Here is a 27,629-nt window from a genome sequence, read left to right as displayed (position 1 = left end):
GCCCACAGCTAGGCACCAGAACTTCCAGTCTAATGATTCCTTCCTCCTCCTGGTCAGTGTTCCCGGTGGACCTCAGCATCGAGGACTGATCTGGGAGAGGCTGAAAGTCTGAGTGAGTCCTGACAGATGTTAGATAGTCCTGGAGGGGCGGGGGGATCTGTGACACTTTCCTTGGTGTCCCAAGAGCCTGGTGGGACACCTATAACCCCAGTGTCTCCAGCCACCACTGTCCTCTGGTTCACAAACTCTGGGCTTCACCTAGGGCCAGACATACCCAGAAGTCAGGAGCCAGCATGAGACCTGCTGTATGGCTTCTCCTGATGAAAGCCCGTTGAAAGCCTGGGGAAGCTGAGTGTTATATCTCTGCTGCTTGTCCATCATGGGGAAGACACCTCTGCTTAGAGAAGATGGCAAGTCTCAGCGGAATACGTTTGGTGGGTCCAAGGCCTCGTCAAAAGGCAGCAGCAGCAGCAGCAACAACACTGTCTCCTCAAAGAAGAAACCTCGCAGGAAAGCTGATGCACTAATGTGAGTGGCCCCATCGCCCTTCCAGGGTAAATGTATCTGAACTTCAGCTCCTAAGGTCCTCCCCATGTTCCCTGTTGACACAGCAGAGCTCCAGCACCTAAGAATGTTGACTGTAGCTCTGGAGAGTTGCAAGAATCAAACTAGGGCAGCTGTCCCCAACCTGAGCTGCTGGACACGGAGCTCATCCCTAACACCAGGAGGATGGATGCTCCTCTCTCTGCCCCATCTCTATCCAGTCCATCTCCCCATACAGACATAGGTCCTGTAAACAAAGGGTCACCTGATTACCCTGTGTTCCATTGTTACTGCCCCAAACTCAGACTTATAGAACATCTTCTCTAGACAGAGCCTCACTGGGGAACCCAGACTGCCTCAAATTTGCAATTCTCCTGCTTCAGCCTTCTGAGTGCTAGGATTATGGGAATGCCTCAACCCTGACAACAGTGGTGATGTTTTATATCCAATCCTAACAATGCCATTTATGTAAAACCTACAGCTACTTAATTGGCATGTCTTTGAAAGTACATTACATAATCTAGAGATATAGCTCAGGGATACAGTCATTGCCCAGGATGCACAAGGAGCAGGGTTCCAGAGAAGGAGGTGGTCACACACACACACACACCAGGCAGCAATTTCTGAATCTCTTATAAGTGTTACTGTCTAGTTTCAGTTTCAAGTATATCATATATATATATATATATATATATATATATATATATATATAATATGGAGGGACTCCAAAGACACCAAGAAATACACAGTACCCATCATTCATGAGGAAACGTATTCAGGACCTTGCAAGTGCTCCAGGCACTTTTGTAAAAACCCTGCGAACTTAGACACAAATAGGAATGGCCACCCAATGGCCACAAATGTGCTTACTTGTCATAGGTAGGTCATGGGCACTTCCTTTATCACAGCAATGTGTTGTTTTTCAAAGAGAAAATAGAAAGCTTATTTTTTCTAAATGTCTGAGCGAAGCCTCCAGCCTATATGTGCTTGTCTAAGGCCCTGTGACCCAAGGCAACATGCTGTTACCCATGATGCACTGGTTTCCCATAATGCCTCATTTTCCCCAGAAGGTCAGGTACAAGTGAGGCCAGTGCTATCTGTGAGAGCACAGAAGGGAGAGGTGAAGGGAGGAGAGTCTGTTGAACAACTTACTACTGAAGAGCTCACGAAAGAAAAAAGCACAATGGTAGGAGTCTGTGATGTATTTCCCAATAACTGTAATTGTCAAGAAATAACTGTATAGAAAGACTGGTTCCCCAGGCTTGCTCCGAATTAGCTGAGAGGCTAGAAGTGATGTGGGTGAATGAGCATGTCTCTCCCACGTTGGTAGAGATTTATCAAAAGCAGGTTTGGGCCTGCTTGTGGCCTTCCTCTGAGCCAGGAGTAGTTTATCTGTCAGACCTACTGTGTGGCTTGTGCCTCCTCCAGGGAAGTCCTTTGGCAGCAGAGGAGGGTCTACGCCTGATGATTGGCACTCTTCAGGGGCCTCCTCTAGGAACCCCATCATTCCAGCTGGAAGAAGGGGTGCTACTGCAGTTTAATCCAGCCCCTGCTCCCTCCACCAAGGAAGTTTGGTGGTAACCCCTGTCTCTGTTCTCATGCTGCTGCTCCCCCATTCTTCCCAGTCTGGCCAGCAGCTACCCACACAAATGTGAAGAGCACTTAGAACCCTGGTACCTAGCACTCTCTGAGTACACAGTACTCAGCACCCACAGTGCTGTGCACAGTAGCAGTGGCTATTAAGCTTTGTGTTTTATCCAGTGCAGAGCGTGAGTCTGTACTGTGTATCCATGTGTGGAGGTCTGTATGTATTCATTCAAACGAATATTGGTTTGAGTGAATGTATGAAGGAACAAAGGTGGCCAGCAGATAGTTCATATATTCTACACAATTACTCTATTTTCTCCAGTAAGTTAAGGACTTAGGCAGGCATGGCAGTACCCTGGCTTTTGGGGGTGGAAGCAGGAACATCAGGAGTTCAAGGTCATCCTGGGCTATGTAGCAAATTTGAGTCCATCCTGAGTTATATAAGATTGTCTCAAAAGACAAAAACAAAAACGTTTAAATTAAATGACATGCCAATAAACAGTCTATGAATTGCAACAGGGGTTACTAAGTTCTCCACTGTCTTTCTAAACGTTAGAAGTGTGGCAGGCCTCAGTGATTACTATTGGGGAGAATGAATCCCAAAGAGTCTCCCAGTGGCAATTTCTATTTGCTTCACCTTCAGAGCTTCCTGTTTGTTGAATATCCTGAGCTGGCACCAGCCCTGGATCACATGTTCTGGGGACAGTACCCTGGAGCTGAGAGTCACACTAGAGTCACACAGCTGGTTCTGTCCTTTCGCCAACACACACACACACACACACACACACACACACACACACGCACAAAAACACACCAACACACACACACGTACGCACACACACACACACACAAACACACAGGCACAAACACACACACAAACACACATGCACGCATGCACACACACGATAAACACACACACATGCACGCATGCACAAACGCACACACACGCACAAACACACACACATGCACAAAAACACACCAACACACACACGTACGCACACGCACACATGCACAAACACACACACAAGCACGCATGCACACACACGCATAAACACACACATACACACATGCATGCGTGCACAAACATGCACACACACATGCACAAACACACACACATGCACAACATACACACACATGCACAAACACACACACAGAAGTTCTGGGGAAAGCTAGGAGGCACTTTTCCATTTCCTCTCTTCTTCCTCCCCTCCCCTCCCCCCCTCCTTTAACCTGTCCTTGCCTCCCCTCTTCCCTTCCCCACGATATCCTCTTCTCTCACTTTCCCCCCACAGGTTTATACAAATCTTTATCCACCTGTTGAAAAGCAACATTGGCACAGGCTTCCTGGGACTTCCCCTGGCTGTGAAAAATGCTGGATTGTTGGTAAGAGGCACCATGGGCTAGAATCCAGGTTCATCCCAGTTGGGTGGCGGGGAGATAATCTCTAGACTCTGGGATGGGTGACTCTCAGGGACTGGGCTCTGAGATAGCAACTGTGCCTATCAATCTCTTAGAACCAACCAGGAAGCACACCGAGCACTCCTGGAGAGGGCAGCCGTTCCCCAGAATCCGGCTACACATGCAGAATCCCATTCGCCACCCTCCTCTCCCCCCGGGGTTTCATGTTGCCCACTTCCCCTTTTCACACTCCACTAACCTCGTGCCTGTAAACTTGTATGTGCGTGACTCCTGTTTCCTATCACCTGACAAGGCACCAAACTCTCCTGTTCAAGGCCAACCTGGACTGTGTAGTGAGTTTCAAGTATGCCTGTGTTACACAGCGAGACTGTCTTTAAAAAAAAAAACAAAACACAAGGGCTGATGATATGGCTTAGTCAAAGACGGGTTGCCCAAAGCCCTGTGTTCAATCCTAGGCACTGAGAAATAAAAATAAGGATAGGATAAAAGTATCAGATGGTGTGTGAGGTAGGGCTTGGGAATAAGGGTGTCCCCACCAGTCCCCATGGCCCCTACACCCAGCTGATGCTATCTGCTGGCTGAGACCTCCTTTCAGAAACTGTGTCCTACAAACATGAAGGCTGCAGCTTACATGTACACATCCTGGAGTCCTTAGGGAGCTTGCAAAAAGTCTAACACTCTGCGATAATGAACCACCTAGCCCCCCTTCTTCCCCACAGTCCTGCTCTGGAGACCCACACACAGAAAGCCCCAGTAGTGCCTATAGGGTTGGGGGTGGTGTCATGTGTAGGATTTCTTTTCAGTCAGCTAGTCTGCTCCAGCTCTGGTAAGTGACCCTTGCTTCCTCCCATCTGACGTCTGAGGCAAACAGTTCCAGCCAGAGGGAGAACCTCTCTTCTTCGGAGCCCTCTACATTATAGATAGATGTCTGCAGAAGAGCCTTAAACCTCCATAGCCTTAGTCAGATTGTCTTTGCCAGTGTGCTCTCTAGACTGCCCTCTTTGCCTCTGTAGGAGTGTGCCTTGCCCCAAGGGTTCAAGTTTATAAACCAGACAAGAGGTGGCAGCTGCCTCCTAGTGGGGCTTAACAGCACTCTTGACCCTGCATGTGTTTCTTTGTGACAAAATAATGTCACCCGGGGCACATCTATAAAGTCACATTGTGCCCTTCCGGTCACATTCAGAGGGCTGTGATTCAGATTAACTTTGCTTCTTCAAAGAGACAAGCAGACTCTCTGGAGCAGTGATTCTCAGCTTGGAAGACTGTCCTGCACCAGCCTCTACCCTTCCCAGGATAGTCTGCAGAGTTCAGGACAGTTAGGGCCCCTTTCCAGGGGTGCAGCCACACCCTGCATTCTGCTTGAGCAGAGTGGTTCAAACTGGCCTCAAAAGACTCACCTGCCAACGTTCCTGAGTCCTGCCGATTAACCAGCATCAGAAACAGACACTGTGTCACAAAAAGTACTTTGGTCTTTAAGGATATTGGGAGAGTGGGGGCTAAGGTGTGTAAATGAGTTAAATTTACCATGGGGGATTCTGGAAGAATGTATCTGGGGGTAGATGGAAAAAGGTCTGGGCTATATGGAATGGTGATTCTTTGTTCCTGGAAGCATTCTAGCCAGTGTGGGGCAGCCCCTCAGCAGTGACAGTAAATAGGATTCTGGGGCAGAGGACATTGAGCTAACAGTTCATCGTGGATAACTTCTGGTTAGTAGGTTAGTTATCTGGTTGGTTGGTTGGTTGGTTGGTTGGTTGGTTGGTTGAATGGTTGGTTGGTTGGTTGGATGGTTGGATGGTTGGTTGGTTGGATGGTTGGGTGGTTGGTTGGTTGTATAGTTGGTTAGTTAGCTGATTGGTTGGATGATTAGCTGGTCGGTTGGTTGGTTGAATGGTTGGTTGGTTGGTTGGATGGTTGGATGGTTGGTTGGTTGGATGGTTGGGTGGTTGGTTGGTTGTATAGTTGGTTAGTTAGCTGATTGGTTGGATGATTAGCTGGTCGGTTGGTTGGCTGGTTGGTTGATTATAGCTCAAACTGGCCTCAAACTCACAATCATCCTCCTGTCTCAGCCTAAGTGCTGGCATTATTGGCATGTGCCCCCATATACAACAAGTTCTCTGTCTGCTTGGGTCAGTGCTAGGATGGAATCCAGGATAGTACACATACTCAACAAGCCCTCAGCACTGAGCTACAAGCCCAGCTAGAGATTTGTATTCTAAGAGCCCTGGTGTCCAGACTGCACGAGCTAGGCTGTGGATGTGGCCAGCTTTCATCTCACTGTTTTCCTGCCCTGTTCCTCCAGGTGGGGCCTGTCAGCCTCTTAGCCATCGGAGCGCTCACAGTGCACTGTATGGATATCCTGCTGAACTGTGCCTGCCATCTCACTTCGAGGTCAGAGCCTACATCTATTGCCCCATGGGCCCCATCCCAGGGCCACTTCTCCAGGCTAACATGCCTCCTTCTCTGGATTTTTCCAGAGGTGGCAAAGGGATTTTGGAAGAGCCTCAAACAGAAACCATCTTATAATTTGAGGAGCCACATAGGCTTACGTGTCTGAACACTTGGTCCAGCCTGTGGCACTGTTTGAGAAGGCTGTGGAAAGCTAGGAGGTGGAGCTTGTGGGAAGAAGTGGGCCTTACGCTTCCTGTCCGCTCTGTTTCCTGGTTTGTTGGTGTGAGGAGTACCAGTTTCACACTACTAACCCCTAAACTCTACCATGGCTTTCTTATGGAACTGTGTCACCTCTGACTGAGGCAGATTAAGCTCGTCCTCCCTTAAGTTGCTTCCTGTCAGGTGTTTGGTTATAGCTGAAATCAGGTAGGCCTGTAGATCTGTGGTAGAGGCTTCCCTAGTATGTATGAGCTTCTGGGTTCCGGCCCCATCACCGCCAAAGAAGCTAATATGGTGTCTTGCCGTAGATCCAATTTTGCAGCTAGTGAATTAGAAGCCATTCTGGCTCCCACACCCCTTCGGCTCCCACTCTCCTCACCTAGAGGCACCAAAGGTAGCAAAATATGAAAAAATGCCCTATGGACTACTGAGTATACGTAGGACCCTCAGACATCCTCTTGGTTTGTTCAGGATTATGTTTTTTATCTGAATATATGTGTGCACCTTCATGAGTTTATGTGCACCATGGGTGCGCAGTAGCCCCTTGAAGGCCAAAGAAAGCATCAGATCCCCTGAAATTGAAGTTATAGACAGTTGTGAGCCACCATGTGGGTTCTAGGCCCTCTATAAAAGCAGTTAAGGGCCTTAACCACTAAGCTACCTCTTCAGCCCCCACTTTTTTTGAATCAGGGTCTCGAGTAGCCCAGGCTTGCCTCTAAGTCACTACATAGCTGAAGATGACCTTGAATTCCTGATCTTCTTGCCTCCACCTCCCATGTTCTAGTAACAAAGTTTTATGATTCCATGCCCCTTTAGTGCAACACTGGAGATTGAACCCAGGGCCTCATGTATGCTAGGTAAGCACCTTACCACAGTCTCACGCCCTTCTTTTTCTTTTTCTCTCCCTATTGCAATACAGGTTCTTTGTCAGGGCCACTTGTTCAAAACACAAAACAACAACAAAAAAAACTTTTCAAGGCAAGTTAATAAAAATGAAAAACAATTAGCAATGACATGAGCGGTTTGCAATTGCTTCTGTCCTTAAATGCACTTCTAAGGGGCTGGAGTGATGGCTCAACAGTTGGGAGAGCATCCTGCTCTTCAGAAGGACCCAAGTTCAGTTCCAGCACCCGCATTAGATAGCACACAACTGCCAATTTCAGGGGATCCAACGCTCTCCTGACTTCCTTTGTCACCTAAACTCACATGCACACACTTGCACACAGACACAGGCTTATATACCTGAAATCTTAATATAAAAACCACAGAGAGGGCTGGAGAGATGGCTCAGCGGTTAAGAGCCCCGGCTGCTCTTCCAGAGGTCCTGAGTTCAATTCCCAGCAACCACATGGTGGCTCACAACCATCTGTAAAGAGACCCGATGCCCTCTTCTGGTGTATCTGATGACAGCTACAGTGTACTTATATATAATAAATGAATAAATCTTTAAAAAAAAAAAAAAAAAAAAAAAAAACCACAGAGAGCCGGAGAGGTGTCTCCGCACTTTCTTTCTCAGAAGGAAAAATAAAACCCTAAAAGAACAGAATACTGAGTTCCTCAGGACCCAGCCAGTCCCATTATGTTGAGATTCAAGTCTGTCCTTGTAAGTGAGCAAAGGCCTTATACAGAATTCAAGGCAGGGTAACCCAGAGGCTGAGGCAAGAGGATTGCCAGTTCCAGGCCAGCCTGGGTTATAGCATGAGCATTTTTGAAGCAAAGATATAAAATAAAGGTTTTCATGGTCTGGGGATATAGCTCAGTGGTAGAGCACTTGCCTGGCATGCAACTTCAGCCTCCAAGACTCATCAAAGGCCAAACAAAAAGATGCCAAATAGTGGAGATGCCTGGAGCGCGTGCTGGTCAGAGGGTGTGCTAGTCAGAACGAGCATGTGCTGGTCAGAGCACCCTTTCACCTCGTAAAACCCATCCCACCGCAGGGTTTTGCTCGTTCAGCAGTGATGTAAACGGTGCAATTCTGTCGAGCCAAGGGCTTTGCAAGATTTCTGCACTCCTTCCAGGAACGCCTTGGGATAGAGACTGTTTTTATTCCCACTTTACGGATGAATACTTTGCTCTGAATCACACACACACACACATGGGAAATAGCAGAGCTGGTCTTTGATGGCCTGTCTGACTTTATTTTGTTTTAATTAGTTCTTTTAAAAGTTCATACAAAGTAACTTGTGTGGAATGTAATATTCCCCAGTTCCTTCCAGATCTACTCTCTTCCCTACCCTCCCACTTCTATATTACCCTCTTCCTTTTCTGTTTTGTTCCTTCCTTCCATCATCAAATGACCCTTAACCTCCAGTGACTCTGAATGTCCTCTTCCTGAGCCCCAGGTCCTCATGTCTCCTGCAAGCACCAACCTGCCAGTGGTTGCATCAGTCCGGCTTTTTCCTGACTGGATGGCTCTTCCATTTTTCTCTGACATAAACATTTAAGGACAATGGTCTTTTATCCGACTGGGCACTTCTTCCATTTTTGTTTGGTAACTTCCCAAACTGTCTTTAACTCTTTAACGTAGTCCCAATGGACTTGATCTCTGGATCTCCTGCATCCACCTGCAGAGAATCTGGGATGACAGGCATACTGCTTTAGAAGGCTCCATCAGAGTCCTAAACCCCTCCTCTCTGTCCCCCAGCCCTACAGTTAGCACTGTGCATGTGGCATCTGGTCAGTAGCTGCTCCTCCCTGTTCCTACCCAGAACCGGAAGGGTCCCTACTACAGAGCCACCCACTCCCCTCAGAAGAGAAGAGATTGCTTTCGCCTTTGCCAGAGCTCCCAAATCTTGGTGGAAACCAAGTCAGGTCCTGGCTGGCCATGCCCACTCTGCCTCTTCTTCCCCCTCCTCTCTGCTCTGCTTATTTAAGCCAAAACACAGATACTGCTTATTCCAAAGGATAAACCCAAGCAAAGCTCCCTAAATATTGTGTTTAAAGCACACTGCCGGGTGCATGCCTGTAGGGACGTCAGGGCATTTCCAGTTGCACAAGTTCTAGGCCATCCTGAGCTACATGAGACCCTGTGCCCCGCCCCAAAGCAGAAATGCATAGAAACTGTATAGACAAGTAAACTCATGAAAATTGCATAGGTGGTGCAATTATTAGAGAGTTCCCGAGTTGGGGATTTAGCTCAGTGGTAGAGTGCTTGCCTAGCAAATGCAAGGCCCTGGGTTCGGTCCTCAGCTCTGGGAAAGAGAGAGAGAGAGAGAGAGAGAGAGAGAGAGAGAGAGAGAGAGAGAGAGAGAGAGAGTTCCCAGAACACGCCTCACGAACATACAAATACACAACCGTCAGCAGCTTACACGCATTCTGTTCCTTTAGCAAAAGTGTTTTAACTTAAGCACCACTTGTCCTTTCGTCCTAGATTGCAGAGGAGTTTTGTGAACTATGAAGAGACCACAATGTACAGCCTGGAGACATGCCCAAGTCCTTGGCTGAGGACGCACTCTGTGTGGGGCAGGTACTGGTCACACGTGTAATACAGTGATGAAACCGTGAGAGAGTCCCCCCACCTGCCCTGCCTTTATGTCTGCTTGCACAAGGTTCTTCGTCGTCATTTTTATTTTAAAGGATTTTGTTTTATACTCAATTCTATCTATCTGCGTGTCTGTACGTGAGTATGTGCATATGAACGCAGGTTCCCCTAGGAGGCTAGAAAAGGTCATTGGATCCACTGGAGCTGGAGTTCCAGGCGGTTGTATGTCCCCTGATGTAGGTGTTAGGAACTGAACCCAGGTCCTCTGCAAGAATATATGCGCTCTTAACCACTGAGCCATCTCTCCAGCCCCTTCTTGCACTGTTTTTGCTGTTGTTGTCTTTTGTTTTTGTTTTTTTAAGCAGATAGGCCATTTTCAGCAACTATTGAGCAAGATAAAATATCTCCCCACTGCCCAGCCCCACCTCCTTCTACATCCTAGTACACCATGATGTTTGTGAGCCAGAGAGGGCTTAATCGCTTTTCTTTATTTTTTGAAAGAAAAGAAAGACAAGAAAATCAAGGTGACCTTGAACTACCTAAGAAGCCAAGGGTGGTCTTGAATTTCCCATATACCCCACCGTGCTGGGCTAATGCACAAACTGAAGTTTCATAAACTGAGCTAGAACTCTACCAGTGGAGCTCCAGCCTGAGCACGAGTTCATTTTATGCTCTCTTGTATGTTACTTAGAATCCTATGTGCAATCTTGAAGTTCATTTTACTTACTGGCTTGCTTATTTGTTTGTTTGAGACAGGGTTTCCTGCATACCAGGCTGGCTTCAAACATATTCTGTAGCCCCAAATTAGCCCTAAACTCCTGACCCTCCTCCTTTTTCCCAAGTGTCAGGCATGCACCTCCACCACTAGCCTAAACCTAGATTTTTTTTTAAAAAAATGTAATAGTGTGTATCAGCCAGTCACTTGTCCTGTTGCTGCAACAGAGTATCTGAGGAAAGCAACTTGAGAAAGAAAGGATTTATTCCAGTTCATTGTTCTAGGGGATTAGAGTCTATAGTAGTACCAGGAAAGGAGTAGCAACTAGGACAAGAGGCAACTGGTTACATTTTATGCACAATCAGGAAGCGGAGAGATTGCTGGTACTCAACCTACTTTCTCCTTTTTATTCAGCCCAGGATCCAGCACAAAGAATGGTACCGCCCACATCCAGGGTGGGTCTTCCCACCTTTATCAACCTAGTCTATTTTTTTTTTCTTTTTAGTCTTTGTTTTGTTTGCTTGTTTGTTGTTTTTAAGACAGAATTTCTCTACATAGCCCTTGCTGTTCTAGAACTCACTATGTAGACCAGGCTGGCCTTGAACTTGAAGAGATTCACCTGCCTCTGCCTTCTGAGTGCTGGGATTAAAGACATGTGCCACCATGCCTGGCCAGTCAACTTATTCTAGCATGTCTCTCACAGACTTGCCCAAAATGTGTTTTCCTTGTGATTCTATCCTGTCAATTTAACAGCAGAAATCAATCTCCACGAACAATATTCCTCACTTTTTCCATCTTGGGACAAACTTATCATTTGAAGGTTCACAGTGTTCTCTAGCAGAGATGTTTGCCCTGTTTTAGTTGACTAGCCCCCTCGTGACGGACATTAAACTTGCTTCCTTTGTAATGGGGCAAAAAAACCCAGAGACCACTCAGCACAACCAAAGTACAAATCAAGAGTCTGTATTAAACCCACTGGTGACTGCATGAGAGAGAGAGAGAGAGAGAGCGAGAGAGAGAGAGAGAGAGAGAGAGAGAGAGAGAGTGAGACTTCTCACAGAGCAGCCCCAAATGTACATTACATGGAGTTTTTAGGACACAGTTTTAGGGGGAAGCAAGCAAGCATTTAACAAGAGCCAAGAGCATGCAGTTAGCTGGGTTATTTTAACCCTCCATTTCTAGAACACGGTTGGGTGTTTTCCTGTGGGACTTTTCAGGGCAGTGTGTAGAAACCAAAGATGGCTTCAGCTGATACAAGATGGAGAAACCTTTGCCCCATCACACCTTGTTTGGGACTTCAGGGAGAGATTTCACTGCCCTAGAAAAACAGGGTGACCAGTGCTCTCACAATAACATATAAAAGGTGCAGAAGCTAATGGTGAGCCAGTCCTGGTAGCACAGGACTGTCCTGCCACTGTCCCAGATAGCTTTAATCATCGATTTGACACAGACTAGTGTCAACTGAGAGGAAAGCCTAAATTGAGGAATTGTCCAGATCAGATTGTCTTGTGGGTAATTGTTTTGACTTTTAATTGATGTAGTGGGGCCCGGCCCACAACATCATTCTCTGGGTCTATATCTGAAAGCTAGTTAATTATGAACTTGGGAGCAAGCCATGTAGAAGAAGCACTCTTCCATGAGTTCTGCTTCGAGTTCCTACCTTGTGCTCCAGTCCTAACTTTTCTCAGTGAAGGGCCTTGAGAGCTGGGGTGTAAGACCAAATTAACCCCTTCCTTTCCTATGTTGCTTTTGGTCAGAGTATTGTCACATCAATAGAGGAAACTAGAACAGCCACCTTCCCAGAAGGCTGTCAGAGATACACAGAGCTCAAAGCCCATGTGAATTCAAGACACAGTGATGTAGGGAGACTCCTGTGCCAGGACTTTAAAAGAGCTAGGCATGCGGTTCAGTAGCACAGCTGGAGGCTCAACAGCACGCACAAGAGAGAGTGCACTTGCACATGTGTGCGTGCACGCGCGCACACACACACACACGCACACACACACAAGCTGATGGTGTTCAAATGCTTTTCTGTTTAAGCATCTCCTATCATCTTACCAGTCTTGAATAGGAATAGGTTAAGATTATACTGCCCTAGAAAGGAGGAGTAACCAAAGCTCTCACAATAAAATAACACATAAAAGGTGCAAAAGACCTCAATAATGGTGGGACAAAGACATCCCGAGACCTTCCATGCAACCTTCTAGGACAGTTCTTCAGGCAGTGAGTCAACACCTCAGCAGCTGCGGTGCCTTCCACACTGCCTACCTCAGGCTCCTCAGTTGGCACGTTATCTCTCAATATCAGCCAGATGAGGTCAGGATCGTTGTCTGATGACATCTTCAGTAGATATGTAGGGCAGTAGTAGCCCTTGATGTCACTGTATCCATGCCTATTGAGATGGAAAATTACACAGCTCAGAGAAGGCAACCAAGTGGCTCAAAGCCACACAGGAATTTGTCAGAGCAATGACTAGAACTCAAGGTCTCTACTTTCCACCCACCGGGATTCCATTTTCCCATTACTTTGGAGATCAGTAACTGAAGAAATTTAGAAATATCTGGGGAAGGGAGCCTTACTTCAACCAGAGATTCTTCTTTCTCAGCACTGAGAGGAACTTAGAGGCATGAATAAGAACTGCTTGCCCCGCATAGATAACAATCACCAGTGCTCAGGCTTTGGATGAAAAACTGGTGCTGAACTTTATAAAGGAGGGAGCCCTGGTGTCCCTGCCCAAGGGCGTCAAGCTAGCGCCTAGCAGCCCATGTCACAGGTGTCTTCTGACACAACGGAGGACATAAAGATCCACTCTGAGATTCTCTTACCAGAAAAAAATCAGTGAAGAAACGTCATCTAATCAAACCTTTTGGCCTGAGATTGGCCCACTCAGGGATGAGAGACTAAGACATATAATGCACAATAAAGCCAGTCTGGCCTAGAATATAGGACACGATGACTGGACAGATGGTCTGCCAACTCGTTACTACCGTAAAGTAAAATGTTGCAAGGAAAATGGAGCTGGGGTGTAGCTCAAAGGTAGAGTACCTGCCTAGCATGCATAAAGTCTTAGTTCAATCCCCAGTACCAGAAAGCAGCAAACAAAAACCCCACAGCAGGAAGAATGTGGTAATTTTTTCCAATCTAAGCGCTGTAATTAAGTGCATTGCATAGGCTTGCCTGGATCCCGCTTCATAGTGGGGGTGGGAGGAGGTGCATGTATAAAAAGAGATCCTAAACCACAGGACAACAGACCATTGTCCCCAGTGTATGGAAAGGAAGAGTGTTGCTGCCTCTGTGGTCTGCCCAACGACTCTCATCTGGAGGCAGTGGTCACACAAGCACACCATGTTGACAGTTTATAAGAAAGCCAACCTGGACTCTCCCAAATGACCTGATGTAAAACTGGTACAAGTGCATGCAAAAATATTCCTCGTGGGAAAAGAAGACAAAAAAGGGGTACAGCCAAACGCAACACAGAGCTTTGGAAAATCAAAGTTAAGTCACCTATAGTGGCAACCCTGCGATCCCAGCACGTGGGAGGTGGAGTCAGGAGACTCAGGAATTCAAGGGCAGCCTGGGCTACATATGAAGTTTAAAGTTAGCCTTGGCTACATGAGCCTATGCCCTCTCCAAAGAAAGAGATATTTGTAAGATAATTAAGATATGTAAATTATATATTTGATGTTAGTTGATTTCTGTCTATTAAGGATTAAGAGAAATATTCAGGTAGATGTTTCATGACTTCTGAAGTTATCATTGGAATGGTTCTGAGTCCTTTGGGGTGTGTGTGTGTGTGTGTGTGTGTGTTGTGAATGTAATATCCAGAATGTAACTTGGGGCTAAAGGTAACTCCGAATTGAATTTCATTAGAGTGAATGAATGTGGGGTGGTTGTGGTAATGCCAGCACTATCAGAAGGTAGAGGCAAGAAAATCAGGTTTTCAAGGTCACACTTGGCAACCTGGCTAACCAGAGGCCAGCCTGGGCAACACAAGGCCCTATCTCAGAAAGCAAACTAACTCTGTAAAGCCAGAGTTTATGGCTGTTAACTTCTACTGTGTTATCACTTTGTTCTGAGGGGCTGACATTTCTCAAAGTAAGACCATCAGAAATAAATGTTTTGAAAATAAAACCCACCCTAAACAAGGACTTATTTCTCTCATTCTCCTCTTCCCTCCCAGGTACGTCGTAAGCTTCCTGCTCATCGTCACTCAGTTGGGCTTCTGCAGTGTGTACTTCATGTTTATGGCAGACAATTTACAACAGGTAAAGAGGGATCCTCTGGGCAGAGCGGGAGAAAACCAGACCTCCCAATGCTGGGGCTGTTACTGGCACCATAGCCTGTCTGCCCACATTTGGACCACAGTTGGGACCAGAGCAAAGCCAAAGCCCCTAGCCTCCGGGCTGAAAACATCACAGGTTGTCACATCCAAAATGTCTAACGAGCTGTCACCGTCCCCTCATCTCATTCCTAATGTAAGACAAGTCAGGCAGAGTCTTTTACAGATTGTGACACAGAGGAGCACACCTGGTCGGGCGGGAGGAGAGGGAGCCTTCTTAGAGACCGTCTGAGCAGAGGATGCTCAATTCCCAGCCCAGCCCCACTGCACCCACAGAGTCTAAAAAGGACGTGCTTGCATAACAGAAACCCTTTTCTAGTCATGTGAGCAGGGAAACCACCACTTCACAGGGAAGAGATTGTCTATCGGACAAAGAGAGCATTGAGCCTTTGGGTTTTACGATGCTCAGTGTTTCCCATCGTCAGAATCACACACACTACAGTTTAAGGCGGCTAGGTTTGCCCAATAAGACGAAGGATACCCAAAACCAGACACAGAGGTTCATATCCATAACACCAACATTTGGAAGGTAGAAGCAGAATGATCAAAAGTTCAAGGCCATTCTCACCGACATAGCAAGTCTGAGGCCAACTCTGAGGGATACATGAGATTCTGTCTCAAAAAGTGTGGGTGAAGGGAGGACTCATTCAGTAAATTGCTTGTCTTGCCAACCCAAGGGCCTGGGTACCATCTTCCAAGACTCACATATTAAAAAAACAAAAGTCAGGCTTGGGATAAAGAGATGGCTCAGTGGTTAAGAGCACAGAGTGTTCTTCCAGGGGTAATGAGTTCAATTCCCACCAACCATGTGGTGGCTCACAACCATCTGTAATGGGATCCGATGCCCTCTTCTGGTGCTGCTGTAATTCCAGTGCTGAAGAGGCAAATAGATGGGTGCCTGCAGCTCATTGGCGGGCCAGCCTAACCTAACTTGCCCAGTAACCAGGCTAATGAGAGACCCTATCTCAAAAAGCAAGAAGGGCTGCACCTGAGGAACATTACTGATTTTGTCCTCTGGAGCCCCCCAATCCCTCCCACACACACTACCAGAAACACACATGTACGAGTGCACAGACACACAGAAGACACATACCGATAGGGCTGGAGATATGGCTCAGCAGTGAAGAGCTTTTGTTGTTCTTTCAAAGGATTTGGACCTGGGTTATGTTCCCAACCCCCACATGATGGCTCACAGTCATCTGAAACTCCAGCTCCAGGAGATCTGACTTCCTTTTTTGCCCTCTCCCAGCATCAGGCATGTGCATGATGTACAGGCAAAACATTTCATGCCAATCAAATGAAATTAATCTAAAGGTATCTTAAGGATTTATTTATTGTATGTGCATGAATGTTTTGCTGGCATAAATACATGTGCACTACATACTCATGAAAGTCAGAAGAAGGTATTGGCACTCCTGGAATTGTGAGCTACCATGTGGGTACTGGGAATTAAACTCATGTCCTCTGTAAGAGCAGCCAGTGTTTTTTAACCACTAAGCAGTCCCTCTAGCACCCAAAAAAGGCATCTGGCTGGATTGGAACGTCACACAAGTCAGGAATAGTGTCTTTTCTGCTGTGGCAGTAAGTTATCAGTTGATGAGCTGAGATCCTAAGTGAATCTTAGTTATTCACTATTGACGCTCTGCCTTTCACCGTGTCGTTCTGGCAGATCGTGGAAGAAGCTCACTTCACCTCCAATGTCTGCCAGCCTAGGCAGAGCCTGGTGATGACGTCCATCCTGGACACTCGATTCTATATGCTCACCATCCTGCCCTTCCTCATTCTTCTGGTGCTCGTCCAGAACCCACAGGTGCTGTCCATCTTCTCTACCTTGGCCACCATCACCACCCTGAGCAGCCTGGCTCTGATCTTCGAGTATCTCATCCAGGTCTGAAACCATACAGAAGGGGGTCAGGGACCAGGGTTTCTGAGGCATGGCAGATGGGAAGGTGAAGATGAGGAAGGTGGCCAGTCCCCTGCTCTGAGCCTAGGTAATTTCTAGAAACACTTCTGTGCCACAAGCTAGGTGTCATTGTCATCAACACCCTCATCTTCAGCAGTAACATCATATCCAATAACAGTGAACCACTGAAAATTTAGTTGCTGAATACTTTCTGTGGTCTGGTGTTGTGCAAGAAGCTGGGGGTTTTGTGACTCAATGACACGAGATAAAGAAGAATGTCACATTCTCCATCAGTTCAACAAATAACAAGAAATAGCACAGCAGGGAGATGGGAAGAGGGCTCAAGGGGTAAAGTGCTTGCTGTCCTAGCATAAAGACCTGAGTTCCCATTCCCAGTATCTATATGACAGACAGCCTAGCACAGTGGAGCACATGATGTAACCCCAGAGAGAGTGGAAGGTGGGTGAGGATTCATTGGCCAGACAGTCTAGCCGAAATGAGGATCCCCAGGTTCAATGAGAGACTCAAAAATATAAGGTGGAGAACTATATGGAAGACATCAGCTATTGACTTCTGGCCTCCACGTACACTGGCATAACACCATGGGTGAGCATGCAATTGCATGACACACACACACACACACACACACACACACACACACACACACACACACACACACCCAACATGCACCACATGGAGATATAAGCACTGGTCAGTGGAGCAGGAAATATATAGCAGCTGACTAGATGGCTCAGATGCTTGCCTCCAAGCCTGAGGCCCTGAGTTCCATACCCAGCCCCAACAGAGAAGTAGAAGAGTACTGAATCCCATAAGTTATCTTTTGATTTCCATATATACACCATGGCACGCAAGCCACCCTGCCCCTCCACAATAAAATAAATGGATCTAAAAAGTTTTAAAGAGAATATAGATCTACTTGGTACGAAGGACATTACATGATTTCCTGGATCTTCGAAATAAAACAACCAAAAAATACAATCTCTATCCGTTTCCAGAAAAAGACATTGAGAAGCAGGAGCCTCAGGTGAACAGAGCTTGCTGATTCGGCCAACTGGTTTACCTTCCATCACTGGCGCTAACATTCCACTATTGTTGCTTTGTTTCTTTGTCTTTGGAATTATATCAGTGTTACTGCTATAACAACCACAGATCTGGAAGTTGGAGGGCGGCGGGAAGGTGTTTCTTTTAAACAGCCTCATGGAGCCCAGGTTGGCTTTGTAGCTAAGGAGGACTTGAGTTTCTGATCCTCCTGTCTCCACTTCCCAAATGCTAGACTTATAGACATGTACCATGACGCTCAACTTATGCTGTGCTGGAGATTGAACACAGGGCTTTGCACCTGTTAGGCAGGAACTCTACTAACTGAGGTATAAGCTAAGATATTTTTAAACTGTTTTTGTTTTTGGTTTTATTTTCTTTGGTTTCAAGGTTTTGGGGGTTTTTTGTTTTGTTTTGTTTTGTTTTTAAACAGGGTTTCATAAAGGCCAGGCTGGCTTCAAACTCTTTCAGTATTGCAGGATGATCTTGAACTTCTGATTCTCCTGCCTCCACCTCCCTAGAGCTGAGTTTGCAGGCTTGTGCCACCATATTTGGATTTACTCGGAGCTGAGAATCAAACTCAATTCTTCATGCATGCTAGGCAAGCGCTCTACTGACTAAACTACATTCCCCAGCCTTAAAACGATATAGATTGCTTCTGTGGTGCTGGAGATTTCACTCAGCAGGGCTGTCTCCTTCTCCAGAGGCTCTAAGAGAGGGTCTGCTCTCTTGCCTTTTTCGGCATGCTTTGGTGCGGGGCCCTTCCATGGTTAAAGTCAGCGACACTAGGCTAAGTCCTCCATGCTATGGTCTTCTGGCCTCTTCCATTCCTCTCTTCCTTTTTTAAGGACCCTTATCTGATCCAGGTAATACAGGTTAATCTTGTGTAAGGTCATCAGTTTAGCATCCTAAATTCCTTTTGAAAACTCAGTTCTCTAGCCAAGAATGGTGGCATGCACCCATAAACCTAGCACTTTGGAAGTTAAGACAGAAAGAAGCGTGGTCTACATGGCAAAACAAAACAAAACAAAACAAAAAAAACCTGACTGATTTGGGGACCACACACCTTTAACCTCAGCACTTGGGAAGTAGAGGCAAGCCAACCTCTGTGAGTTTGAGGCTAGCCTGATCTAGACAGTGAGTTCTAGGGCAGCCAACACATGCCAACCAATCCACATCAGGGCAGCCTGGACAACATAGAAAGACCCTCACAATAAATAAATTTATTTAAGTAGCATAATCTGCTCAGTGGGATTAGGATGAGGACATCTTTGAGAAGCCTTTATCCTACCCACTCCAGAGATCTGGTATCAATCACTGCTTACTTAGCTACAGAGCAAGTTTGAGACCAGATTGTGCTACTTGATACAATGACACAAATAAATTATCACTCTCTATATCTTTGATGGTTACTGTACTGACTTCACAACTCTGAAGGGAATGATGGGGAAGAGGTGTTAAAGGGCAGGAACAGGCCCTTACCTGGCCTATGTGAGTAGCTTGCAGATTAACTTTGGGTAACTTCCTTCTTCCACTGTTCTGTCTGCTCCATATTTAAGACAAGAAGACTTCCCACAGCCTCCAGGTAGAAGCTACCAAGTGCACTGGCTAATGAAAGGACAAACAAGCCAGATAGAAGCAGGAGAAAGAATAGATTAATTAGAAATAAGAAAATGAGAGGTGGGTTTTTTTTTCTTTTCTTTTCTTTTTTTTTTTTTTTCAGAGCTGGGACCAAACCCAGGGCCTTGCACGCTTGCTAGGCCAAGCGCTCACCGCTGAGCTAAATCCCCAACCCCCAAGAGTTGGTTTTTTTTTAAGATTTATTTTCATTCATATGTGTGCATCTCTCTCTCTCTCTCTCTCTCTCTCTCTCTCTCTCTCTCTCTCTCTCTGTGTGTGTGTGTGTGTGTGTGTGTGTGTGAGAGAGAGAGAGAGAGAGAGAGAGAGAGAAAGAGAGAGAGAGAGAATGATGCCTGGAGCTAGAGCTACAAGTAGTTGTGAGCTGCCTGAACTCCAGTCCTCAGAAGAGCAGCAAGACTCTTAACCCCTGGGCCATCTCTCCAAGGCCAGGAATGAGATTCTAATAAATGCTATAATGTGCACAAACCTTAAAAGACACTAAGCTAAGTGAAAGACAAATGTTACAAGCCCCTACTGACAGGAAGTACTTAGAACAGCCTTGTTCATATAAACAAAACACACACACACACAGGTTGCTAAGAGGTGGAGAACAAAGAATTATTTAGAGTTTCAGTTTGAGTTGATAAGAAATTTCTGGTGATGAACAGTAGTGACATGAATGTCACAGAGTGAATATACGCAGTGTAGAAAATGACTAAACAGAAAATGTGATGTTACCTTACCACAATAAATGAATTAGACTAAAGATATGGCTAAGTGGGTAGAGTGTTCCCCTAGTATGCAGGAGGACCTAGGTTCCATCTTCAACACTGCATAAAACCATACCAGATAGTGCACACCTGTAATCCCAGCACGGAGCTGGGGGAGGTGGAGGAGGAGGCAGGATTAGGAATTCAAGATCAACCTCAAGGACATGAATAGCTCAAGGTCAGCCTGGGCTGCATGAGACTGTCTCAAAATAAATTGACACTAAAAACAGTTTTTAAAAGATAAGACAGTAAGTAAGAGGGCTCTTAATACTATCTTTGCCATGAGACAGGACCCGAGATGACCTCCTCATGTAAAGCCAACGCCCTTCCTCTTTTTCAGATCCCACACCATAGCCACCTGCCCCTGGTTGCAAGCTGGAAGACTTTCTTGTTGTTCTTTGGCACAGCTATCTTCACCTTTGAAGGCGTGGGGATGGTAAGAAGGATGAGGTGCCCCACAGATGTCCAGCTATGATTCTCCCATGTAACCCTACCAGTGCTGTGGGCAGTGCCCCACAATTCTCTCCTGGTGAAGGGAAAAGCTACATGCCAAGGGCACCTCCCAACCCAAACCACACCTCAAGCTTCCAAGGCAAAGATGGAGAATTTACTAGTCAGCTCACTCTGAGAAGGCTGTTGGGGCAATAGCAAGCATGAAACAAGATGAACAGGGAGGGTGAACCTATGGAGGGAGTGTGGCTCTGTGGAGGGATGTGGCCATAAAGCTAATGTGATGGTCACATGACATATAGAAAGGCATATCCATATGGTGTGCCTTCCCAGGGGTGTGGCTGTGTGAAGGGTGTAGCTATGTGGAGTGGTGATGTGGATGATGTAGCCTTGTAGAGAGGTGTGGCCCTGTGATGTGGAAGGGCATGGCCATTTAGAGTGAGATGACAATATAGAGAGTGTGGCTCTGTGGAAAGTGTGGTTATATGGCCTTGTGGAAGGGTGTAATCTTATAGTGAGTGGGGTCTTTTTGGAGGGGATCCCTATTAACTCCATCCACTAGAACAACACCTGTGCCCATAAGGGGACCTAACCAGAGCCATCTAGGAAAGGCTATGGCAAGCAAGTACGTTTCCTGGTGATGGCCCACCACTCTGCATGGCTGCGATGGGTGTACTATGGAGAGGCCCAGACACAGAGACTTCATCCTAGGATTGATTCTCTCTGCTGATATGCCTTTCCTGCCACTATTACAGAGCCTAATGATTCTTGGGCATCAGTCCACCCTATTGGGCAAATTTCCTGCAGATCAGCATGAAGATTAACTTTCATGAATCAATGCTGTTTAAATATATTAATGACTTAATAGAATTCCTGATTTGATTCAAATAATTCTAGGAAGAAAGTTTAAGGAGATGGTTTTAGTTGTTTTGCCAGAGAGATGTAATAAAGTTAGAATCAGGAATAGAATGCACTTCCTTCTCAAAGAATAGTAAGTAAGGGCTGCATAATAAGGAATGCAATGAGATTTCATAAATTGCAGTAAGAAGAGAAATAGACTTGGAACCAATTTGTAATCAAGGAAAAACATTCATTCTAGGTCAGGTCCAAGGGTGAGGCCATAGGTGTGAACCATGATAAAGCAAGGCCATGTAAAACTGTTGCTTTGAACTTATAATGAGCTTATAGAATGAAACACTGCTTTGAACTTAATGTCAACTCCCCTTCTGTAACTCCCCTTTCGTGTAACACTTTAACTATGAGGTAATTTTAGAAAGAACATTTGTCTAAGAAGGCATAAAAGAATCTGAGAGAAAAAGTAAAGAGTGACTTTTGGAGCTCTGTTCCATCCACCAAATGTGTGTGCGTGCGTGCGTGCGTGCGTGCGTGCGTGTGTGTGTGTTTAAGCCGGACTTTTTTATTTTCATCCTTGTCTTTCCTTTCTGGCTCACAAAGACTTAACAAACACCTCCTAGCCTCTCAACTGGCTAGTTAGGGGGTGGGGAGGTGGGTGAGCCAGAGAGGAAAGAGGTCAAAAAACACTGTTTTTCTTGCTCCCCTGCACTTATCAGCAGGAGTTAAGTTGCCAGCAGCCAGAGACTTTTGGTCATAGAATAGCAAGAGTAAAAGAAAGAATTAAATAGCAAAGGGTTATATAGAAAGTTAAATTGCCAAAAGTAAGCAGCTTTTGGCCAAAATACCCCCTCAACTGCCTGTCTCGGGAACTGGATGCCAGGGAGCCCCCGCACCCCAGCAGGAACTCAAACCGTGGCCATTTCTTCCACCTTGTCTTTCACAAACCCTTTGCTTTTAGGTTCTGCCTCTCAAAAGCCAGATGAAGAGCCCACAGCAGTTTCCCGCCGTGCTCTATCTGGGGATGTCCTTTGTCATCTTCCTCTACATCTGCTTGGGGACTCTGGGCTACATGAAGTTTGGCGCAGACACTCAGGCCAGCATCACCCTCAACTTGCCCAATTGCTGGTAGGAAACTGATGCCTCCAGTGGGACAGGGAGGCATGGGAGGTGACCCTTGTTAACAGGATGGACACATGTGAAACAGTTAAGCTTTAGCAGAAGAAATGAACTGTTGCCGGCCATGTTAACTATGACACCGGGTGACTTCGAGGGTTGGCACGATGCTCCCTCTCAGAAGCAGCAGCCTTAAGCATTATCACTGAGGATTCCATGGAACAAAGGAGAATGTAGACATCGGAGGCTCTCAGTGACCTTTCCAGCTCACACTGTCTAGGAGCAATGGAGGCTTGAGTACAAGGTTGACCCTAAAATGAAAAGGTCCTAAGATGAGTGATGTAGAGCAGTTGAGCACACAGGAAGTGAAAACTCCACCGTAGAGCATTTGGGCAGATTGTCTGAGGCCCTAGGTTGGATGATGATAATAATAATAATGATGATGATGATGATGATGATGATGATGATAATAATAATAATAATAATAATAAAATAGTAACAACAAATTTATTTTTTAAGATAGGTTCTCATATGTACCCCAGAATAACCTCAAACTTCCTTTGTAGCCAAAGCTAGCCTTAAACTCTTCTGGCAACCTGCCTCTGCTTCCTCTGAGATTATAGGCACGCACTGCAATACCTGGAAATAAATAAATAAATAAATAAATAAATAAATAAATAAATAAATACAAACTTAGGCGTATGCCACAGATGGACTGCTACTTAGAGTATCCCCAGCTGGAGTTCAGCCTGGAGTCTGCACCTCCAGTCATTGATTCCCTCCCCCACCCATCTATCCATCCAGGAAGCAGCTGTAGGTGGGATGTTTAGAGGAGGTGTTGGACTCCTAGTGACTAAGTACATGTTCTAAAGTTAACTAATGAGACCCACATCCTGGTTCCTCCACGGCCGCGGGCAAGCCTCCCACCCTTTCTGTACAGTAAGGCTTACACACGTGCCTCCTCTCATCAGTCAGGACAGCTTCACGATGCTGTCACACAAGTGCTTAACTCTCTGTTCACACTGTGGTGCAGGCTCTCGTTTGAATGGGTCAACCACAACTAGGGTGGTGCTGGTTGTCATGACAGAGCCATTGGATGCCACCTGCCTTTCCCAAGCAGCCAGTGAGACGGCTTAGACTCCTAACTTCAGCTAAAAGACAGCCCTCCTGTCTGACTTCCCACCCCAGGCAAGGAAAAGCCTAGAAACTTTTGATGAACAGCGTGAATAATTTCTGCACTCCCTGTTAGCAATTGCTTTAATATGCAGAAAATACTTAGAAAAGTGCTGGGCACATAGTAAGCTCCGTGGATTATCAACTGTTATCACAGTTAGGGGTCAGGACAGCCTTGGGCTTTTTCAGGTGGGTGAGATGATGGTGGCATTCATGTTCCTCAAAGCCAGAGCTGTAGAAAGAGGAAAATGTCACCAGCTCCACCCTCCTCACTGTGCTCTGCCAATGACCAGATGAGATCATGAATGTGTAATTCTTTGAAGCTGTGCCTTAATTTATGCAAGCGAGGTAACTTAATACACTGCCCTTCTTGACTGGTTGCGCTTCATCTAGCTCTCCCGGGCACAGCCTTTTCATTCCGGGGGTGGCAGCTAAGTACATGGGCAGTGAGCTCCAGTCAGTATGAGTGAGCAGAGGAGAAGGAACTCGCTCTTGAGGGAAGTCTTGAATGGACGGGGTCAATGGGTATATAAAAATCACAATTTTATATGCAAGAAATTATCTTCAAAACATGTAAAATAAATGCCAGTTATAAGTAAAATTACAATGCTGGGGTTGAGTGGGTAACTCAGTTAAGTGCTTGCCACAGAAGCACGAGGCCTGAGTTTGACCTTCAGTATTGGGTTTGGAGGTTTATGCTGCTATCCTACCACCGGAGAGGTGGAGACAGACAGATCCATGGAGTGTGCTGGCCAGCCGGCCAGCCAAGCCAAATATGACTCAGTGAGAGTCCCAAGGCACACCAAGAGACCCCCTCATCAAATACAAGGTGACAGCCCGACACCCCGTCATGCCTGCACACACATGTGCATTCGCATACAGGAGCACACGCACATATACTGCGATGTCAGAGACTGAAATGATTCACACACTATTTCAGCACTTCAAGCCTGCATAGACTAGGACACTCAGAGGGCAGTATATCAGCAGGAATCAAAATTTAAAATCATAGCTGGGGCCCGATGCATCCGTAGCACAGTGGTTGAGTGCTTACCTAGCACACACAAGGTTCTGGATTCAATCCCCAGAGCTTCACACACCAGTGTGGTGGCTCATGCCATTAATCGCAACATTTGAAAAAATGGAATCTGGCGATGGAGGTCATTCTTGGCTGCATATCAACCTTGAAGGCTGGGACACAGGATGAGACCCAGTGTCAGGAAAAAATAACTTAGACAGAAACAGAAATGCGTACTCACAGGGAAGAGCTCACAAGAAGTATTGGTTCATCTATTGTTTTGAGATAGGATCTTACTATACAGGCCTTGTTGACCTGGAACTCACTATGCATACCAACCTCACTGGCCTCAGACTAGTGGCAATCCTCCTGCCTGTGCCTCCCTAGTGCTGGGATCAGAGGCACGTGCCACCACACCCAGCTTTATGTTTGATGTAATAATAAAGGTCAATGATTCATAGAGCCGTGCCACCGTGCATCTGTGGGTGTTGGTGTGGCTTCCCCCATTTTCCGTTTGAGATTGTAGGCTCAGGGCTAGGGATATGCTCTGTCAGTAAAGTGCTTGCCACCCAAACATGAAGACCCAACTTAGAACCCTCAAAACCCACATAAAAGCTGGGCACAGTGGCGCACATCAGTAATCCCCAAGTTCCTAAGTGGCATGGACAGAGACAGAAGAATCCATGGAAGTCTGTGGCACAGCTGGCCTGACATATGCAGTAGCAACAAAAGAGAGACGCTATTCCAAATACGGTAGAAGGCTAGGACAGACACTTGAGGTGGTTATTTGACCCCCACATGTGATTCATGGCAAGCACACACAGGCACACATGTGCACACATGCATACACATTTTAAGAAATTTAAGGGCTGGAGAGAGATGGCTCAGTGGTTAAGAGCATTGACTGCTCTTCCAGAGGTCCTGAGTTCAAATCCCAGCAACCACATGGTGGCTCACAACCATCTGTAATGAGATCTGATGCCCTCTTCTGGTGTGTCTGAAGATAGCTACAGTGTACTTATATATAAAAATAAATCTTAAAAAAGTAATCATTAAATAATCATTAATAATTTTTTAAAAAAGAAAAATTTTATTTTTTTTCTTTTATTTTTTTTTTTTTTTGGAGCTGGGGACCGAACCCAGGGCCTTGCGCTTGCTAGGCAAGCGCTCTACCACTGAGCTAAATCCCCAGCTCCAAGAAAGAAATTTTAAAAGATTCTTTATACACAGATTATTTCTAGAAAACTCTGAGGGAACTTCAGTGAGCATCAGGGGTGGGGATAATGTCTTGCCTGTACGGCTGTTATACTGTGACTGTACTATACACGGATATGACATTTATAATTTGGACCTCCCATGTCTCCTCTGAGCCAGTCTGACCCCAGTCACTGTCTTCTGACCTTTGAGAGTTCTGATGAGCCTTGAGCCACCTTCCCTGAAGCCTGGTTGGCATCTCGCCTCCTTTCCATGCTTCGTCTGCAGGCTGTACCAGTCAGTCAAGCTGATGTACTCTGTGGGCATCTTCTTCACCTATGCCCTCCAGTTCCACGTCCCGGCTGAGATCATCGTCCCCTACGTCGTCTCGAGAGCATCTGAGAACTGGGCTCTGTTCATAGACCTGACTGTCCGCGCAGCCTTGGTCTGCCTGACCTGTGAGTAAGGAAGCAGTCATAGGTTTCTGTGGTGCATGTCATACCTCAGAATAGTGCCTACCCCAGCAGCCTTGCCTCTGTGATCTATAAGATGTTTGCCTCCTTCTCACCTTTCCACCTTAAACTAGCTTAGAAAACTATCACTGAGAGACCCTGTCTCAAGGGAATAATGCAAGGACTCACGCCCACACACACACACACACACACACACACACACACACACACACACACACACACATTTTTTTCTCTAAAAAATGATCTTTTTTTTAAAAGATCACAGGGTGGTCGGTCCCCAGCTCAAAAAAAAAAAAAAAAAAAGCTAAAAGATCACAGGGGAAGAGATAGGGTCCAGAGTTACAGTGCCTGGCCGGATTGTTGAACTACAAAGCCATGCTGTTGGTAGCTCCCCTCTTTGAGACACACTCAGTGAGCCTACATTTCTCTCTCCCTGCAGGTTTCTCAGCCGTCCTCATCCCCCGCCTGGACCTAGTCATCTCCCTGGTGGGCTCTGTGAGCAGCAGTGCCCTGGCCCTCATCATCCCGCCCCTGCTGGAGATTGCCACGTTTTACTCTGAGAACATAAGCTGTACGACCATTGCCAAGGACATCATGATCAGCATCCTGGGCCTCTTAGGATGTGTACTTGGGACGTACCAAGCCCTCTACGAGATGACCCAGCAGAGCCGTTTTCCCATGCTCAACTCTACAAATGTCCACACATAATTACCTATTTTTATTTGAATAGCTCTTCCCTCCTCCCATCCTCCGTTGGATTCCCAGTATATGTGTTCATCAAAGCCCAGCATCCCTGTGTTAATTAGCGGCTTCATTATCTTCCGAGAAGAACATGGGTGCTGATCCCCATGAAGCTCTGGTTTATTGGTTCTGGGTTTTTTGAACGTGTGTGTGTGTGTGTGTGTGTGTGTGTGTGTGTGTGGAACTGTCAGTGTCAGATGTGTGATACCAGGCGAGGCCATGCATACCTGTAGTTCCAGAGCCAGAGGAAAAGGGAGGCAAGTGGATGCCTGAAGCTCACTGACCAGCCCGGCCATATCAGCGAGTTCAGGTTCACTGAGAGACCCTGTCCTCAAAAATAAGGTAGAGGACTGGAGAGATGACTCAGTGGTTAAGAGCACTGACTGCTCTTCCAGAGGTCTTGAGTTCAATTCCCAGCAACCACATGGTGGCTCACAACCATCTTTAATGAGATCTGATGCCCTCTTTTGCTGTGTCTGAAAACAACTACAGTGTACTCATATAAAATCTTAAAAAAAAAAAAAAAACCAAGGTAGAATGCAAGCAAGGAAAGACACTTGATATTAATC

At 46.2% G+C, this 27,629-nt stretch overlaps 1 protein-coding gene across 1 annotated transcript; it reads left to right on the top strand.

Annotated features, from left to right (window-relative positions):
* Window positions 1-18: 18 nt before the first annotated feature.
* Window positions 19-27,109, top strand: Slc36a3 (solute carrier family 36 member 3). Its single transcript, XM_032913191.1, has 11 exons — window positions 19-112; window positions 263-528; window positions 3,423-3,513; window positions 5,849-5,937; window positions 9,527-9,622; window positions 14,533-14,617; window positions 16,361-16,579; window positions 20,384-20,479; window positions 22,307-22,473; window positions 26,135-26,304; window positions 26,759-27,109. The coding sequence occupies exons 2-11, from the start codon at window positions 380-382 to the stop codon at window positions 27,025-27,027; spliced, it is 1,431 nt and encodes a 476-aa protein (XP_032769082.1). The 5' UTR covers window positions 19-112; window positions 263-379; the 3' UTR covers window positions 27,028-27,109.
* The last annotated feature ends 520 nt before the right edge of the window (window positions 27,110-27,629 follow it).

This window comes from Rattus rattus, chromosome 9 (assembly GCF_011064425.1).
Source record: "Rattus rattus isolate New Zealand chromosome 9, Rrattus_CSIRO_v1, whole genome shotgun sequence".
NCBI classification, from domain to species: Eukaryota; Metazoa; Chordata; class Mammalia; order Rodentia; family Muridae; genus Rattus; species Rattus rattus.
Note: the sequence above shows the minus strand (reverse complement) of the source record. Positions and strands in the feature narration are given on the sequence as shown.

Bases quoted from the DNA above. Each gene is read 5' to 3' on its own strand.
- Slc36a3 (XM_032913191.1), top strand. From the start codon at position 380: ATGGGGAAGACACCTCTGCTTAGAGAAGATGGCAAGTCTCAGCGGAAT. The intron at 9,623-14,532 runs GTACTGGTCACA...CTTCCCTCCCAG, and splicing joins ACGCACTCTGTGTGGGGCAG to GTACGTCGTAAGCTTCCTGC. The intron at 26,305-26,758 runs GTGAGTAAGGAA...CTCTCCCTGCAG, and splicing joins AGCCTTGGTCTGCCTGACCT to GTTTCTCAGCCGTCCTCATC.